The sequence below is a fragment of the Cyprinus carpio genome, chromosome B20 (genome assembly GCF_018340385.1).
Source record: "Cyprinus carpio isolate SPL01 chromosome B20, ASM1834038v1, whole genome shotgun sequence".
Lineage (NCBI taxonomy): Eukaryota > Metazoa > Chordata > Actinopteri > Cypriniformes > Cyprinidae > Cyprinus > Cyprinus carpio.
Window position 1 is genome coordinate 18469116 of NC_056616.1, and position 20478 is coordinate 18489593.

Below are 20478 nucleotides of genomic sequence, written 5' to 3' on the forward strand. Positions count from 1 at the left end.
TCATTTCATTTCCATTTAAACTTCTAATGTACTAACTTACCACAAGGGGAGACGATGACTGGTTGCAGAAGCCTCTGCTCTCCAGCAGGGGGCATGTTGAGGGAGATTGCCAAGACTGTTCCCAAGGACGTGCCAACCCACAGACTAGGTGTAAGTCCACCATCTGTTTTACGGTTGTACGTCTCACAGAAATAGAAAGATGTTACGGCCTCTCGTGCTTCCTTGTCAATACTGGTCACACTGGAGCTCCGTGAGCGGCTGAAGGAGTTGTCCCTGTTGTCTAGGGGTATGGAACCCCGTGGGGGACATACAGAGAGTAGGACAGTAGAGAGAAAAACACAAAAAAAGTAAAGCCCCCACTCTGAGATGACAACCAACAGATTAACAGATTGACAGATTACTTTTTCCATATCAGCCTCTTCATCTTGAGCAGAATTAAAATTTAAATAAATGTTCTGCCTTTGTGGTTTATGCACAAGTTAAAACACACAATATCCTTCAGTGGTGAGAAAATGACCTTTGATGTGGGAAATGAGGCAGTCTCTCCAGTGTGATGGAAATAAATGGTATTCCCAAGATTTGGATGACCAGGTGCCCTATTTTCCTGGAACACTTTCATATTTTAGACCCTTTTATCCGACCTCATTTATCTGAAAATTGGCCCTACTAGACCATCTTCTAAAATAAATCTGCATCTGGACATGTTAAAGGGGTCTGAACATGGGACTACTCTGGGAAAAGCTAGACGTCTGGTCATCCTATCCAAGATGCGTACGGTCTAGAAATTAACAACAAACAAATAAATAAAAATAATGAAAGAATGTGAGAGAACTAAATTTTAGTTTTCATTATTATGACATAATATCTTCCTCATTTAAACCCTACACTACCATTCAAAATTTCCAGATTTTCTAATGTTTGGGGGGGGGGGGGTCTTAAGCTCAACATGGCTCCATTTATTTGATCAAAAATATAGCAAAATCAGTTATATTGTGAAATACTGTTACAATTTTATATTTTAATAATTTTACATTTATTTATTTCTGTGATGGCAATGCTGAATTTTCAGCAGCTGTTATGCCATTCTTTAATGAGTTGCGGTCCAATTTTAAATTTGCCTCTTTTAATATAGTACGTAGAATAAAACTTCCATGAAAAGTCACGTGAGGATAATTACATTTGAAAAGAGACATGGTCATTGTATAATTGTATCGTCTACACAAACCATTTTGTGCTTGGACCCCAATTATGGTTATATTTCTTAATATTATCAAAGCTGAATAATGTTGTGCTGCTTTATATTTTTGTGAAAACTATCACTATAAATGTCATTTTTGATCAATTAAATGCATCCTTGATGAAAAAAAATAAATAAAATAAATTAATGATCCCAAACATTTGAACAATTGTATACATTTAAAAAGTTTCCTTATTCAAAACAATTAACTGATATCCTGTAGAAGTTTATATGATATGCGAGGGGAACATCTTTACAATCTTTTTTATGATCTTTACATCAAACTACTCATCTGATTTCCATTTCAAATCAGTGCAATTCCAGAAAAGTACTCCTTGAGGGAATTCCCTTAAAAACTCTCCTGCTGGAAAGTGATGACCGAACTGAATCTGATACTGAATTAATATACCAGCAAATGCTGACTTGTGTTGTTCAGGATAAGAGTTAGGAAGACTGACAGAGGACCATGACTACATGAAAGTGATGCAGTGGTTTTGGCCATGCTTACGTGTACCATATGGAAACACTCACAAGACTTTTGATAAACCAATTCAGTCATGACCCATATGTATGTCAGACCCACAATTCAATACAAAATTAAATCAGCTTCAGATGGATCTTTTCTGATAAACTGTATTTCATAACACGTTTCAATCCCAGAAACTCAGTATAAACTCTGAAAGTTCAGGAATTCTGAAGCCACCATAGTCTTGGGCTAACTGACATGTGATATTCAAATCTAATGAGCATGTGGACTCTCCAGTTTCTGATAATGTGCTGATGGACTCCACATTCAAAAGCTGTGTAGCATGAACACAAAGTCGAGGCTTACCCAAGTCTGGCTTTAGCTCAGTAGGCAAGCTTAATTTCCGTGACATCTTTGCTGGAAAAAAGAGAACACCTCTCTTTACAAACACATTGAAGCCTCAGTAAAAGCCATGCAATGCTTGAACTAGTTGTGCTGGAGAAAACACCAAGACAACATAGCTAAAAGGTTTTTTAATCATCCTGAGGGACACAAATACTTCAAACAGGACGAAGGAGACACTGCAATATTTTTCAGCGAGTCAGAGACAAACTGCATAATGCTGCATGCTGGACAAACAGTACTGGGATGTAAATGGGTGTAATTTGGTCACACAAAGCCCTGAAAGGAAAAGAATTAACATCAGAACAGACAAAACAATCATTCTCAGCAGCTCATGCCACAAGCATGCACCACATAGGAGAATCCAAACTAGACATTATGGCTTATATATGGATGAGTTTGTACATTTTGTATAATATACTGTATATACCCTTGCTGCAGAGGCATATGTTGACTTATCTATTATCTTTCACAAATAAATAAATAGCTGGCAGATGAACATGTGACCTCGTTTTGTCAGCAAAAAATATCTAAACATTCTAAAAACAAGATAAATTTACTGGAGAAACAAACTGAATAAGATCATTTTGTTTGTATTTTAATACTATTTTCCAATGTACATCACAGTTTTATATTTATTTTTATTTGATTTTCTTTTTTTACAATGTTTATGTTCATTGATTAACTGAATGGCAATTGAACTAAATGGTATATTTAATTATAGCACTATATAGATTTGATTATTTGTGTCTTATATAATATATCTTAAAATAAGTCTTAATATCTTAGACAGTTTTGCTTCTCAAATAAATGCATTTATTCCCTTTAAAGAGGTTAAGATATTTTAAGTGGACAAAATAATGATTTACAGTTGTTATTTTTTTTTTTGTTTGTTTTTTTGTTGCAGTGTAATGAGCTCAGCAGTCATCAAAAAAAGAAAAAAAATCATTAAGAAAGCAACAAAACAAAAACAGCCTTCACAGCTTTATATAAGAAGTCTATATAAGAACAACTAAAGAAAACTAAATGGTTAATTACCCAAAACTATATGTTTTGTTTCCTAATAATACCACTGCTGGTTGCAATCCATCTAAATAAATGTATTGTTCAAAATCCTGTGCAGAGATGTACTGACATAAAGAGACAGAAAGTACAGGAAGACGACAAACCGAAAACCTTCATTCCTACAGACAGACAATTGTAGGACTTAGCCATCGGTGTGGAAAAGAGAAACGCCTCAAGCAAATCACCACAAGCACATTTCACCATGTTACATGCGTGCTACATGAACGTAGCATGCAGTGGGAATTTCCGTCAGGGTTATTCAGGTAATTGTTTCTGAGGACAGCTGCTTCCTCTGTTTTGTTCATACATAGAGACAGAGACAGTGTGGCTGAACAAAACCAGTGGAACCTCTTCTACACCGTCATCCAACCTTACCTCCTCTCCCTCCTCCATTGAAGAATTGCTGATGGTTTGACATAAAGACTTTTTGGGAGGAAGTAAAGCATATGAGCAGTTAGAGATATTTTACGCTTTTTGGGAGCAACATACAGCGCAGGAGAACCATAACGTGTAAGATTACATATCGACCCGGGTTGTTTTGTTTGTTATGCATTTGGTTTGGCTTTCCGTGGCAGTTGCAATCATTCGTTCTGTATCTGCCCATGTCGAGGTGTTACTGCTAGTGTATGCTGCTATTTGCACAATAATTACAGAGACCTTCTGTCAATATTTGATCAAACCACTTGCTGAGAGAACGGCTTCAGAGGTCTGTGCTCCAACAGGAAATACATTCTCATTCTGCTCTGACCTTTCGGAGCAAATCTTATCTCTATTTTGAGATCTGCCCCGGTCTCCGAGTGTGAATGTCACGCTCTTTCTAGAAGGAGTTTTTTAGGTTGTATTCGGCTTATCATGCCACCTTCAGCTGCGCTAAATGAACTAAAGAAAGAGAATGCAAATGCTTTAAGATTAACTTGTCCTATCTGTGTTTTAACCTTGAATATTTTTGCATTTTATATTTGCATTCTATCCACAAAAACAATGCAAATTTGAATAATGATGGCTAAAAAATGTTCTTTTTTCCCAGCCCAGAGGAAGACGTGATATTATAGCAAAGGTTAAGAATCTGGAGGGGAAAAAAAGTATCCCTGGGAAAGTGTTATTTGCATAACATGAATCTAAAACATAAAAGTAAAACCTTTATGTGACACATCTTCGAATAAATATTTGGTTACACAATTCAGTGACAGTATCTGAAAGCAATCAATATCTCATTAACCACAGTCTAAAAGCACTCTCAACTAAGAGTGCTGTGTTTTACAGTGCATTGACAAGCTTTGGTTGTCTAGTAAATTTAGGTTTAATGTGTCCTTTTCGCCCACAAAGACAGCTGTGTCTTGCTCAGAGTCTAAGCAGCTGCTACTTTTTCAACTCTTTTGCACATATAATTTCAGAAACCACTTCCTAACAATTCATCCTGTGTTGTCTTTATGATTGCTGTGGATGTTTACTTTAGCAAATACTTTGAAACAGAGACAGTTTTGCTGAAGGGCACAATGGTGGTGCTCCTCAGGTCATGAATCACCCCTTCAGGGGTTTGAACCTATGACATGCTTCTAGCCCAGATGTTTAACCACTATTCTCCCATCAGGCGAAGGCAACTTGTCACAATGTCAGTCACCATTACCATTCATCACACTGCCAGCCTTCATCAGTCATCTGTGACCTTTGTGAACTTTTGTTCTCCTCCACAGACACATGCACAAAGTTTTAGGATGTTACGTAAGGTGTGCCCTGTTAACACTGCCAGAGATTTTCAGCAGAGGCTTGTTTAATACTGAGAGAATAACAAAATAAATCCACATGTGTGTTGATTAATTAGTAATGAATCACTCAAAAATCATTATGTACTCACCCTCATGTTGTTTTTCAGATCAGTCTAGTGTGTAAACATAATACAGGCTGGTTTTGTGAAATGGATCAATTAAGTTAATGAAAACTCATGAAGGGATGTCAAGATTTTCAGTAAATAATTTCAATGTTGGTTTGAGCCCCAGTCAAAACTACTGTAAGGCTTCAGAAGACCTGACATACACTACTGTTCAAAAGGTTAAAGGGTCAGTTTTAATATTTAAAAATATCTCAAATATTTTTTAAAAAGTATCAGCATGGCTGTATTTATTTGATAAAATAATAAAACAGTTTCACAATAATTTTGTGAAATACTGTTTACATTTAAATAACTGTTTTTTTATTTTAATATATTTAAAAATGCAATTATTGAGATTGCAAAGCTGAATTTTCAGGAGCCATTACTTCAGTCTTCAATGTCACATGACCCTTTAAAAATAATTCTAATATGCCTATTTGATGCTAAAGTAACATTTCTTATTATTGTCAGCTGAAAATAGAAATCTTTTGTAACAATGTAACTGTCACTTTTGATAAATTGAATGCATCCTTGCTGGAAAAAAGTATTGATTCTCACTGACCCCAAACTTTTGAACAGCAGTGTACAGTTGTAGTTATTTTCCAAGAAGAAATTTAGTCAATGCAGGTTTGAAACAACATGACAATGAATATATAATGACGGAATTTTCATTTTTAGGTGAACTATCCCTTTAGTCCTGAGCAGAGGAATTGGTTGAAATGCTAAAATGCCCCCCTGTGGAGCTCATAACATCTGTGTTTCAGCAAACTCCAGTGTCAGGACTAATCGGTATGATGGTGGCAGGAGGCAGTATGGATTGTATCATGCTCTGAGGGGTGTTTTACCTGAGGTGGGGGATTTGCAGCGATCCTCTGAGGTGGCTGAGCCCTCATTAATGTCACAAAGCCCTGTAGAGAGAAAAAGAAACATGATTGTCACACTATGGAAAACGTGTAAAGTGTGCTAGTATCAGCAACCTTGTGTAAAAGTAGTCTAAGATGTATTTTAGACAGTACAATTGCCTATACTCATTAGTGTGAGGTGCAGTGTGTAGCCTTTGCTCAGATCTTGGAGTTGAGATGCAGATGGGCAGACAGGAGCTGAACCCAGCTGCTCTGATCAGCACACTCCCTGTGCGCATATCCGACAGATCCCAGCCCCCCGCTAAATATCACTCATTACCCCTGAAACAAACACGCACATACACACCAGATAATCTAACAACCAATCCATTGCCAAGTCCCAGCAATCGTCTCTTCCTTACTAGCATGTGTTTAGCTGCAATTGTGCCATCCACCAGCAGGGGACACACTGCTGTATCCCCTCACTGCACAGCTGCATGTCCTGCCAATGGTGTGCTGTTCATATATATGTGCTTTGTCTATTATAGATGAAAACCATGTTTGTGTGCATATCAGACCTCCAGAAGGCTGTCGGCTCTTGCGGGGAGATCGCAGTTGTCTCTGATACGGATCATTAGAGCCGTACAATTCCACAGTTCCCAGATTCAACAGAACAGTCTTCTGTAAGTAATCCACTACTGCCAGACCATTGCTATTGCCAAACACCACCCTATGTTACACACAAACATAAAAGACAGCAAGTGATTTTGTCCTCAAATTCGAAGGATTTTGCTTTATGCTGGTTTAGGATTTTGGTTTATGCTGCTATAGTGATTATTTAATCAAGTTAATATATTTTACACACACAATCATTTATAATTTATACACACATTCAAAAGTTTGATGCATTAAAAGATGCATTAAAATGATCAAAAGTGACAGTAAAGACATTTTATTCTAATCCACTTTTAACCATTACTTTCTATTTTGAATTCTGTTCTTCAAAGTGAATCCTGAGAAAAAAAAAATGGTTTATACTGGTATGGTAATACTTTAATAATAAGCAAAAATTGCACGAGTGCCAAATCAGCATATTATTAGAATGATTTCTGAACAATCGTGTGACACTGAAGATTGGAGTAACCGTGATGCTAAAAATTCAGCATCACAGCAATTATTTTGTTTTTAAAGAGTTATTTTTTGTAATACTATTTCACATTATTATTAACTGTATTTTTGATCAGATGAATGCACAGATGGTAAGCATTAGCAACTTCCTTCAAAAACGTTACAAAATACAGACCCCAAACTTTGAAGGATTGTGTAAGCCAAGTTTTATAAAGCCTTACTATAATTTTGTGTGAGGAACAAACCAACACAGGTGTCGTTATTCATTGAAAATCTTGATATATATTTAAATTTATGTTAAGATTTTAAAATATTTTTAATATAACAAAAGAACAAAGCAAATATTGTCCTTTCATAAACTTTTCCGACAGTCTGCAGCATTTGCTGAACCACCTGACAAAACAATATAAAACAAGTCTTCAAATCTTCAGGTAACTCACAAGCCATAGCTGGAGTTGATGGCCAAGCTGCTGATCTGCTGGGGCGGCTCTCCACTGACCCACACCAGCTGTACCACCAGCTCCACCTGATACCCTGGAGACTGCTTCAGAGGACTGCTGCGCACCCTGAGGGAATGACAGAGAGAGGACATGGGTTATTCATAGTCCCTGCCAAAAAAAAAAGTACAACATTTACTCTATAATGACACATATAATACTTACTGAGGATGGGAATGAGTACCCAAGCACTTGAAAGTGTCATGATTAATCATAAAAACTAGCAAAATCTAGTAACAGCTATACAAAGATGTGCCAAAAAGGGGCCTCACAGTGCATGGTGATTTGTCAGACAACCATTTGCGTCAATACTGTGAACACTAACTTTCAGTCAGAGGCAAATACATCCCTCAACGCTCTCTTTGGAAACAGCCAGACAGGGCGCAGCTAAATGGAACAGAACAGAAGTCCTGAAATGTGTTTGTAAAAGCTAAGAACTATTTTTAACTTGACACTTAAATTTTGTGCATATTATCTGTTGGGTTCTCACAAATCAAATGAACTGATCATGTGAACTCCTTTCTAAAGACAATTAGATGTTTTTCAATCCAATTGAAACATAAGATGCTCTTTGGATCATTTTCAAATCATGCTTGATCACTTGGTCATCAGGCTTTTACACAAATTAGTGGAGTTAATATGGGCCGAGTGCTGCTGTCAAAGCAAAAGGGCAACATACCAAATACTAAAAATACTTAACTCTCAGAAGTAAAGGTACAAAAGCTGTCACTGGGGCAGTACCTTTTCAAAAGGTACATGTTTGTACCTAAAGGGTCCATTTTGGTACCTTAAAGGTACATTTTAGTACTTAAAGTGTACATATCAGAACCTAATAGGAACAAAAGTGTACCTTCTTAAAAGGTGACGGCTTTTGTACCTTTATTTCTGAGAGTGTAAAAAATAAGCATTTTTTAAACATCAAATAAACATCAAAATGTTCTGCCAATAATATAATTTGCATTGAAAAAAAATGTCTAAATTAAAAAAAAAAGTCATATAGAGGCATTTACATGAGTAGCCTCAGACTTTTGAATTCCCTGTTATGTGTATTAAAATACAACTTGCAAAGCAGAATTACTTTAGGCAGGGTATGTTGTCTCGGATCCCATCTGACGAGTTGCTGCTAGTGGAGGTGTGTGTCTGAGGGGCAGCGGTTTGTGGACTGGGGGAGGTGCTTGGTGTGGGAGGAGCTGGTGTCTGATCTCCTCCCCCTTCTGGAGACTCCAGATCATTCAGCTCATACTGTAACCTGACCTCCAATAACTGTAAAACACACACACATGTACACAGGTAACTGACACTATTGTGCTTGAGAACAGATGTTTATGATTCAGCTAAACACACTGAGTTAATTGATCCCCATTGGTGTGTCTCTATTCTTAATATGAGACACACTAATTGGTGTGCGTGTCTCTTCCAAGTGAGTGTTTATAATGTGTGTGAGAGTCACGGGACTGAAGGTGCTAATAGGCTTAATTTGCCCTCATTATACCGAAGTGTAAATGTTCAGTCAGCAGACGATGGTAACACTAATGGTTTTCCCACATTTGCGCTGAGCATGCGCCTCTGTTAACCAATGAGATTCGTTCCTGTGCCTGAAATTCACGTGTCCCCAATATGACAGTATTCGAACATTTGATTCATTATTATCCTGTTTTATGATTCATGTATTAATATGTAAATAAGTTGCGTCGTTTAAGCATTAATAAAGCACTATTGCTTAATTGCTTCAGTCTACCACATTATATATTTTCCCACAATAAATCATATGGAAATTCTAATTATTCACAGATATATTTTCTAATAGCATTATCATAAGCGCTCATTTATTTATGGGTCATGGAAGCATCAGTATGCAAATGTACCGGCTTGCAAAAAAACACTGAGAGGGCAAAATGAATGCAGTATGAATTATTCAAGCTCTATATACAGCTAGATGTGGTGAACATTAATTAAAACGGCTTTGAAAGGCTTAGGGATTTAGTTAAGCATCTGAGTAACAACTGTTCCTCGGATATCCTTAGTTGGCTCTGTAGACGGCACATACACGTACAAATGCCACAAAAACATTCAAGTCACTGAACAACATCCATTTAATGAACAGATTTTATATTATTATTAACGTTATGAGTCATGGCAGTTGTCAGGAAACTAAAATAACTCGAGACGGGGAATAAGAGAGAGAGACTGAGAGTGTCTATAAGGGCAGCATTACTCATTACACTCCAGAAAACAACGTTTTTTTAAGACAAAAGCACCTCAATAAAAAAAAAAAATTAAAATCTTGCATAATTCTTACGAAATAATTCTAACATTAAAATGTATGAACAACATATTTTTACCTGCACAACCTCTGTGGTGATTTCTTGTTTGCTGAACCTGTATATGATGACATGTGCAGAAACACCAGCCACACAAAGCATGCGGCTCTCGGGACACCAAGACATCAACTGAATGGCGAATGGGTCCTCATCCACAATCTCTGTGTTGGGTTTCTCCTCCTTACAGCGTGCCTTCTCAAACACCTTAGCTGTCTTCAGCTTGTACAGGACCTGGAGCATTACTGAACACATGGCAAGTGGAATTCATAGAAAAAAGTTAGAGATAATTGTAGTCAACCAGTCATTAACACAAAATTAGAGATTTTTGTCATATTGTCATCTAACATCACTATAATGTTAATAAAGTTAATCTTTAAAAACATTAAATTGCTTTAAAAACATTGTTAAAATGTAGTCTTATGCAAATCTCTAAATAAATATCATTTTTTTCATACTGTACATTATAATGTTGTGATGTCTAAATTCACCTGGGTCATTTAATATTGTTTTTTATTTTGTTGCGATGTTCAAAAGTTTGGCATTTGATTTTTAATTTATACAGTACATTTAATAACGGCAATTTATTGTTGATCAGCCAAGAGCAAGAAAAATAATTACTGTCTTATTGGTTTCAGACAGAACTTTAATACTGATGCATCCTTATGTTCTATTAATTTGAAGAGGTTTATTTTGCATATTCATGTTGCATATTACCAGCTTACTGTACATTATCTGTTTTATTACACAACTACTTCTCATATCAATAAATTAATGAATAAATGAATAAAAGGACACAAACAAATTTTAACTTAAATTATTTTTAGACAGAAATCTAACACACTTTAACAGGTAATAGGTTGCTTTGGACAATAAAAAAAAGACCACAAAATGCTGTGAATAAACAAATCAGAATCTAGCATTCTAAACAACAAAGTCATATAACTTCTAGAGTTGTACAATTAATGTTTTAGAGGATTAAATGAATGATGGGAAGTGTTTCAATGCTATCAAATGCATATATGTGTTTTTGTCCAATTTTTGAGGGCCTCTAATCCACTGACTCCAATTGTTCAGTTCAGCCAAAGCAAAAAAATATTAAATGGCATAAGATTAGCCACTCTGTCTTAGCAGGATTAAAAAGTCATGTCTAATTGGCTTTATATTTCATTGGTGAACAAAATGAGGGCCACTTTGGTTTTAAATTATCTTCTACCACTAAGAAAACTAATTTGAATGTTAAACATGCACTTGTGTGAGGGGTTTGCAACTTTGTGGTATTTTTAATATTGCAATGTCCTTTAGCACCTACAGGAGGTACAGGAACAGTGGAAACTGTAGTCTGCAAAGCTCACAGTTTAAGCAAGGTCAAATGGCATGTACAGGTAACACTCTCACCACGCTGGTCTCTCTCAGCGGTGCACAAGGTAAGAAAAAGCCTGTGGGATCTGGGGAGTTTTTTGTGTGAGACATTATAAGGTCAGTCTCCAGTGGGGTCATAAATCATGGAAAATTGCCTTATTGTTAAGGTAAATTATGTCTGAAGTCAAGTTATACTCCAACAGTGGTCAGCAGAATCCAGTTATTAAGTGTTAGTCAAATGTGATTGTAACTGTAGCCAAGTCCCTTTACACCAACTCTTATCTACCTGAATGGGGAATATCATAACCTCAAAAAACTGCTTTACCAAACTCACATTCAAATAACGTATTTCAAATTGGCAATAACATCTGACATAAACTGACCCAGAAATGCTGTTCTCAAATTGCTCAAACTGAGTGAAAAAAAGCATGTATTTTGAGTTGGTAAAGCCAATGGGCACGTGCAGTCAGGAAACTGACTCTCTATACGCACCAGAGCTTCAGTTTTGCCCAACTGGCTCCACCTGACTAATTCCTCTATGTTGCGTGTTTGCACTTCCCATTCACAGTAATATGATTGAAATATTTTGGTCTACCGTCTTTGCAGTTGCCAAAATAGCAGTGCATGTGACTAGCAATACCAAGGTCATGGGTTCATGTCCGAAGGATGACAAAAATCTGATATAAAACTTTTGTTTTTAGATAAATGCTTCTGCCGAGTTCAATATGAAATGCAAATGTGTTTGAAGCAAGTTTATGAGCTTTGAAAAACTATTATACCGCACACATTGTGGTAAATGGAACTATTATACCGCACACAAGTGGTAAATGGGGTGAATGTGAAGTCAGAAAGACTCGGTACTTACTTGCTGAAGCATCCCAGAACTTCACTGAACCATCTGCATGCCTGCAAGAAGAGCAGAGAATCTTTTATTTCAACTGTCTCATACATTTTTTTTATACACAAACCCACATAAACTCACTGTCACTTTCCCATTACCACATGTATTCAAACAAACCACTGAGGTAAGCTAAGTTTCTATGTCAGATAAAAGCTAGTCTAGAGATGAGAGGAAGTGCTCTTCCCACTGCTGTCAAACCCACTAAAAAAGCGAAAAAAGCTTCTGTCATCCCATGGGCGGTACATCAGAAAATGCATACTTTTTTTGTCATACTTCCCTTTCGCTACCGTCTTGTCCTGCTCATTACTCTCTCTTCTGCACTCCTCCTCCTTTCTTCTTATACCCTGCCTTCTTCTTTTACTCCATTTAAGGTTTTTTTTTGCAATTTCTGCCATTTCAGCAGAACTACGAATGGCAAGAGAGAACAGAGCATACACACACATTCACTTGCCTCACACACAAGTGCACACTGCTCTTACCCAGTTATTATTATTTCAGGGTAGCTTTGTGTGCCCAAGCCCCAGTTTCCACCCACTGATAGGCCATTCCTGTGATGAACAACAGAACCACACATAAAAGCACTTTAATCCATGAAACTAACCACATAAATCCAACATTTCTCGACATATGAGAATAGAGGAAATTTAGTAGATATTGCCCTAAAGCATGTGAGCATTCCTGGGAAACTTAATAAAACGAAATCTGCCAATTTGTAAGTTTTAGTAAGCGTACTCTTAATATAATGACTGTGGCTTGCACTGGCAGCCACAAAACATTTCTGCAACGTGGGTGGAACCTTTATTAAATGGCTGGCGAGACTCTATAGGAAAGCATTTCCTCACGAGGCGTGGAAGCTGAAGCAGTTTATTCAAAGGTATTCAGAAGTGCTGTGATTCAAAGTGGGCCGTCTGAGTTAACCTGCTCCCTGTGGGAGACAGACCCACAACTTACACACCGCACTCCAGTCTTGGCTGAGAGGTCATGATTTCTTTCATACCCATAAATACGCCTGCCTTTGTCTCTGACCCACACAGTCTGAGGACACAATGTGCTGCACGGCAGGGGCCTGAAGTCACGCAGGCATAGGGCAACGGGGGGATTCACGAGGGACTGTAATCTAGTCACTCAAAAGCCAAGGTGCATGTGTGTAGGCAGGACGTTTTGATTTTAAAAGACATCATTAACCGATTAGCACCTTTAAAATGAGTGTGCGCATGCTGTTGTACCTTTTTGCTGTAGCCCTGTCGTTTCTGGCGAGACCCAACAGAGTAAAGTGCAGGTATGAGGTCCACAGGACAATCGGCTAAGTACTCACAACATGTCACAGGAGACTCGTGAATCATCATGGGATACGGATTTTTCAAAGATAGGGTACTGAAAAACATCAGAGTTTAAAAAATAAGATTGATACTGTGGTGGAAAAGGGATGGTGTCAAACATGTTTGACACAAATATGATGCAAATGCTGTGGGTGATACATACCCATTTTGTGCAAGGTCAATAACAACTAAATCCTTTTCGAGGAGGACCACTACAGCATATGGTTCCTGAAAATCTGCAGAGAAATGAAAACAGGATGGGTAAAATCATGAATAAATCGCTACATGTTTGAGTAATTTTTTAATATATGCACATATTTTTTACAAATACCATTCACGGCTATTTATTTTTTTAAAGAAATTAATACTTTGATTTGGCAAGGGGAAATTAAATTGACCAAAAGTGACAGTAAAAACATTTATGTTACCCAAAAATTTCTATTTTAAATAAATGCTGCTCTTTTTGAATTTTATATTTATCAAAGAATCCTAAACAACAGTTTTCAAAACTGATAATAATAAGATATGTTTCTTTAGCACCAAATCAGCATACTAGACTGATTTATGCCTGGAGTAAAATTTAGCTTTTACATCACAGGAATAAACTGCAAATTAAAATATAATATAATACAAAACAGTTATTTCAAAATTATAATGTTATTTCACAGTACTGTTTTTCATCAAATAAATGCAGCCTTGGTGAAAATAAGACTTGGTAGTATATGAACGAGAGATGTAAATGGCACCCATTCTGGCACGAACTTATAATAAAGTATGCATCATATTTAAGTGGCCTGATCCATTGAAGTTATGACTAGAGACGTCACTGCATAAGTTTGAACCTCCTAACTGTCTCAATAATGAGTCAGAACCAAAGACGTCTCACTTCAAATATAGCTTAATCAACATACAGAGCCAGGCACTGTTATGCAAGCAGCACAGTAAACACTGTTCCCATTTCTTCTGTATTCTTCACTGCCTCTCAGTTTGGCTTAATGCAAATTCTAAACAAAACGGTTAAGCCTTTTATAAAAATATAGGAACACAGATGCTTTGTTTAGGTAAGAATCAACTGCATGATTATCTGTAAAAGCAAGGTGAATCACAAGAAATAAAATGTTTTTAATCCAGTACCATGCACAAGGTAAAGTATGTGATATGATCAGGGTGTTATGTAAGGGATAAAGTACAGTCATTACCTCAAAATAAACACCAACTCAAATCATGGTGACTAAAATATTGATCTGAGTTGAACTTAATTTATCTTACTCAGCTTTTCACTAAGAAAAAAAGTCCATAACATAGAAAACAGTGTGCTTATTGTCACTTCTTTATTTTAAATGTTATGCATACTTGCATAATAAATGTATTAATTTCTTTCAAAAAAGAAAAAGAAAAAAACTTGTCTTGAACAACTCACGTTTTCCTCTATTTCGTATTTATATCAGTAATGTTCAAAAGCACTGCTGAAATTTAGCTCAAAAGACATTTTAGGGGAAAAAAAAAAGTTTGAGTATGGCCAATCAGAGCATCAAGTATTTCAAAGAACTCATAATAAGTATATTTAATGTTCTCTTTTTCACAGCAGCACATTATTGACAGACTATTAACAAACTATCAGCCTTTGCTACAGCTGCCTGCAGAGAGAAAAGAAAACACTTACTATTCAGAAATAGCCACCAAAGTGATAAATTATTCAAATGGCTACGGCAATAATAAACTAATGCAGTCACAGAACTGGATGTTATGAATAGAGGGAGCTTTAAAAAAAAAAAAAGTGATGTAAAATGTAATTACTAGGCAGCAGTTCCACTGGGAGAGCCCAAGCTCATCTACAAAGAACATGAAAGAATAGAAGAACCCAACAAAACAAAGGTTTAAATGTCAGCAAAAAATGAAAAGAGAGGAACTGGCATGAGATAAAAAGACTGAGAACTTATTCCAACAATATTGGACAGAGCAGGTGCTGTTAATGAGTAAATCGGCCTACATACCATTAGGATATGGCGTTTCACACAGGGTGAGGAAATCTACAATGGGATAATCCATCTCCAGTACTGCCGTGCTCTTTCCATGCATTACTGTCAAGCATGGCCGTCGACCAACAGTGTCATATGACAAACCACCAGAGAAGATCATAAACGGATCCCTGTTCAGAACACAAACATATACCGTACAGTGAGATAAGTCAAAAGTTGGAAAGTTTGTGCTTGTATTTTTTCCTCAAATTAGATTATTTGCATAATAATCTGAGTGAGAAGCTGAAATGAATGTCTTTTAGAATGCCTTTTCCTTTAACATAAGAAGCACTTGAGCTCCACAAGTTTGTTTATTTGGTTGTAACCTAGAAATCCTGCAGAATCTTAAGTACTTGTTATTTATTTTACATTGTAACTTTTTATTTACTTCCAGGTTTAAATGAGCTTGAAATTAATTTTTTAATTCCATATTTCAATGTGGTCTCAGACTTTTGGACTCCACATTTATTTAAAAACAACATTTCGCTAGAAAAGTTTAACTTATGCTTGTTTAGCAGCTTGACCAGCAAAACCAGCCTGGACCACCATTCATGATGGTCTAAGATGGCCAGGAGAAACAAAAATGTATTGCTGCATATGTGCACTTACCCTGCTCGCGTGGTCTTGTACTCTACTTTAAGAATGGGTTTGCAAGGCTCTGGCTTTTTTCCATCTTTAGGCTGCTTTCCTGAAACAGAGCCAGAAAAAGAGGTTAGAAATCACTCGGGATAAGTCTGATTCTGGCCCAAACAGTACACTTGGTGTGGACTTAAAAGACTAAAGACTAAAGACCCCATTAAATCATCTGACGAGCATAAAGCCATTCACATACTTCCAATTGAAACAGGAAGTTTTCTAAACAGTGTTCTGTTCATTTTAGGGGTGTATTAGCAAACAGGTTTCATATCCAATAGAGTAAAGCCACAGAACTTCCTGTACATTTTCAAAACTTAAAAGACTAAAGTTGTCATTTGGCATTTTAGGAGGAGACTTTACAGCCAACATTCTATCAAGAATTATGTCACCAAAGAGTAGACGGCTGCAGAGGCTGAAGGTGTTATTTGGAAAAGAGCCTCTCTCTCCCACAGACAGGAAGTGTGTCACAGAAGAACTACATAAGTACTTTCATAACAAACAGAAATGTTCACTATGAAACATATTGATTAATGTAATTTTTTTCTCCTCCAAAGCAGTTTATTAAACGACCATCCTTAAAATGGTAACTTTTTCCAAAAAATCTTTGAACTGAAAAGGGTGATTCCAAGATTTCGTTCTTTAGTTGAGCTCAGATGAATATTTTTGCCTTATGAGCAAATAGCTCAAATACTGCATTTAAAATAATTAATAAATAAATTTAAAGAATTGTGCTGCTTTTTATATATTTAAATACACATAAATTAAAATAAGAAAAACTGCATCTGCTTGAAAGAGAAAAATGGAGCAGATTAGTCTAAGATTTTTAATGTGACTAAGATAAAAGACAATGGGGCTAATTCCTCCCTAAACAGACCCTACTAATGCCTATGGATTGAAAATACCAAAATTCTGACAATATTTTACGGCTTTTCCCAATTAGTTTCTAAATCTGGCTGTCTGATGTTCTCCTCTCATGGGGTTCTTGTATCAAGAGCGGACCGTAATGGAGTATCTTCTATAGAGCAGGCAAGGCCGTGCACCAAAAGGAAGTGCATGACCTCACCTCACTCATCACTAAAGACCACAACACAGGCAGTCTCCATGTAGGAGCAAAATGAAAATTAAAATTAAAGCTTCACCTTGAAATGGAAATCAGGGAAGGGGAGGTGATTGTTTTAAGCTGCTTTGTGAAGGAGGGGAGGAAAAATCAAATGACAATCCTGAATTAATAAGTCTTTGAAAGAGGTGATACAACCTTTTGAAATAGACACAAGAGCAATTAATTTCGCAACCCATATCCTGACAAAATATGAATTTGAAGAAAATGAGTTTGTGTGTTTGTGGCAGAAAATGTGATGGATAAATATGAGTTTGGCGTGATTGTCTGTGCGGGCTTGGCTGGGGACTTTATATTCCATATGGTCAGGGTGCCGTCTGAGTGACTGCAGATAAACTGCTTCCCCTCGTGGTGCCAGGCCACCGAATGGATCGCCTGTGAATTAGAATGACAGTTCAAGACAGGAAAAAGAGCAGGAAACAAAGGTTAGCAATGCTTGCATGGGGAGAGGCAACTCAATGGGAGATTTCCTAATAGTAACTCACACCGGTAATGCCCAAGAACATGACCCAGGGGTATACGTCAGGTCTACCCAGGTTGAATCAAGAGGCATGCTGGGATAAGTGATATAAAGAAAGACTGTCTTTCTGGTGTTGAGCATCAATAAGGTTGCTACAAATAGTGAAGCTAGTAGGTCTGTTATACACAATCTGCATCTGTGGCTTTGGTGCAACAACAACAGTAGGATTGCAGCATGCTTTTTAAACCGTCAGGGTTTTTGTTGCAGCTTTATCCAGAAAACATGAGGAGGGGAGTCACATTTACACCCAAGTGTTATTTAATTTTTTAAAAGTAGCTGATTTTAAAATAATGTTGCTAAGCTATTTTATTGATTAAGTAGAGTTGATAAAATCTAGAATGTTACATATCCTCTGGCAATATTTCTGGAATCACATCATATTTTCTGCCAGCTATTTACAATCAGAACTAGTGTTTTGTTTTTTGTTTGTTGTTTTTTTAATAGAACAGTTTTTAGCTTAACTAGCTACATTATTTAATAACTTTGATATACACTACCAATCTAAAGGCTGGGGTCTGTAATGTTTTTTTTAAGTCGAGGCTACATTTATTTGATTACAAATTAAGTAAAAACAGTAATATTGTGAAATGTTATTACAGTTTACTTTTTTTTCTATTTTGATATTTATTATTGATATTTTACTGATATTTGTGATGGCAAAGCTGAACTTGTAGCAGCCATTCCTCCAGTCTTAAGTGTCACATAATCCTTCAAAAATCATATTATGCTTATTTGGTGCTCAAAAACACTTTATATTATTATCAGTGTGTTGAAAATAGTTGTGAGGCTTAATATCGTGTGATGTTTTGAATTTTTCAGGATTTCTTGATGAATAGAAAGTTTGAAAAAACACCATTTATTGAAAATTTTGGAACATATATACAGTATTGGAGCATAACATATTGGAACATATATTAACCTTTCCATAATTCCTTTGTTGCACATCAGTAGCTTTGTTTCTTATATAGCTTTGTTTTGTACTGTTGTTGTATTGACTGAAGGCTTTGGCAATACTATGGGGAAAACAGTCAGGCCAATATAGCACAATGAATAGAACAGAATTGAATCAAGGGGAAGAGAAAGAGAGAGAATGCACAGCATGAGACTGATGTATCGAGAGAAAAGGGAGCCAGTGAAAGCACAAAGAAGGCTGAAAGAGAGTTCTCATTATTTTCTAATTAAGCGCAGTCTCCTCTTGTTTAGCATAATGATGGCGGCTCTATCTCTGTCTCCAGCAGACAGTGGGGACGAACCTCAGCAGACCTAACTAATCAATGAACCGAGTGCAACATCATTACAGGAGCATCCAGAGAGGAGGAGCCAGATGAACAGACGCACCCACACACACAAAAATATGCTGAAGCACAACTACATTCACAACACCCCACTACGATTAGGAAGGATTATATTGCTTGCATAATATATGTTCTGAAGGTACAGAACAAATGGCTGTGGAACACAATTATTCAGCATAAATGTGTTTTACTAAACAAATGACATCCAATGAAGCTTGAAGCAAACTATTCAGAATTGCATTACATACATTTACATTTCTGCAGAATATAGTATACGCCAGAATGTAATTTTTTTTTGAATGCATGATTACCTGAAGGGGCTAATACATTTGCCAAAACATGCAACAGAATATGGCATGGAATACTCTATCCCATTAAGGAATGCACTTGACCAGAACTTCCTGATGAATAAACGGCAAGTATCTTAAGATTGTCCATGATTTTTTTCAATATTTGACCAGACTATTATGATTTATAACAAGAATCAGATAAAAATGCAAACTAACCCATTTTATTATGCAAAAACTGAGTAGCACTTGTGGAAAATGTGCATGCAGACAAGTGGGAATAATACTTATTTTTAATAATGTCTCATACATTAAAAAAAAATCAAATATAGACACCCATATTCAGATTAGTGATTGATCAGTATACAGTTCCTTTTTTTTAATTACTATCATTATCTTTAGTGATACTTCAGTGGCTGATTCCTAAAATTCATAAATGTGAAGGATAGGCCTAACAAATAGATTTCTAGATTACATTATAGACCTTGTTGGTTTTATCCTTGCATACCCTGCAGTACACTAGTATTCCATAGTTTCTGACTTGTAATTATACCATACAGTGACAAGGACATGTAGGATAACTGTATGCATGTGTGTGTGTATGTCAGCTTGAGAAAGGTCTGAAGGATAAGCCACCTGCCTTATTAACAACACCTTAAAGATACCAGGACCTCTAGCTCCCCTCTACTCTATCCTCTATATGTTTCTCTCTCTTCGTCACACTCTTGGAGATACCCACAGAGACAGGGAACCGTGACATTGTCATACCTCTGACACATGCACGCACACAGAGGCCCAATTAGAGCTAAAGAGGTCTGCTAGCTTTACTGCAGGCAGCCACATCCCGCCTCTTCAGTCCAAAAATATTGCTGCCACTGCCCTCACACACACAAAACACATCATTCCTGCAGTGAACGTCAAGCCATCCGGAACAAGGTCAGCTGGCCATCTTCTCCAAAAAAGACTACTGTAGATGTGCATACATATAAAAAAAGCATATGTTAATTACAGCAAGTGCTTGTTATCAATATTACTGTTGCTCATATTTACAGGTTAGGGAGTTGAACAATCCATTTTGTTCCACATCCACTATCACTTTTCGAAGTGATGGAGAATAAAATGGTCAGGAAGGTAAGATAAAAAAAAATCCCGGCTCGAGGACCTTTCCTGATCCCACCCCCTCTCTTTCTCCCACTTC

General features: G+C 36.7%; 1 protein-coding gene across 1 annotated transcript in view; it reads right to left on the minus strand.

Annotated features, from left to right (window-relative positions):
* The window catches only part of LOC109049616 (syntaxin-binding protein 5-like), a 74006-nt gene that overhangs the window by 5663 nt on the left and 47865 nt on the right, over positions 1 to 20478 (minus strand). Inside the window, 16 exon segments of the mRNA XM_042746226.1 lie at positions 41 to 280; positions 2070 to 2120; positions 3546 to 3593; positions 5886 to 5948; positions 6461 to 6612; positions 7451 to 7576; positions 8586 to 8770; positions 9850 to 10070; positions 12053 to 12093; positions 12568 to 12620; positions 12622 to 12636; positions 13315 to 13462; positions 13571 to 13643; positions 15402 to 15556; positions 16035 to 16114; positions 17431 to 17553. Coding sequence (XP_042602160.1) covers positions 41 to 280; positions 2070 to 2120; positions 3546 to 3593; positions 5886 to 5948; positions 6461 to 6612; positions 7451 to 7576; positions 8586 to 8770; positions 9850 to 10070; positions 12053 to 12093; positions 12568 to 12620; positions 12622 to 12636; positions 13315 to 13462; positions 13571 to 13643; positions 15402 to 15556; positions 16035 to 16114; positions 17431 to 17553 — 1774 coding nt within the window.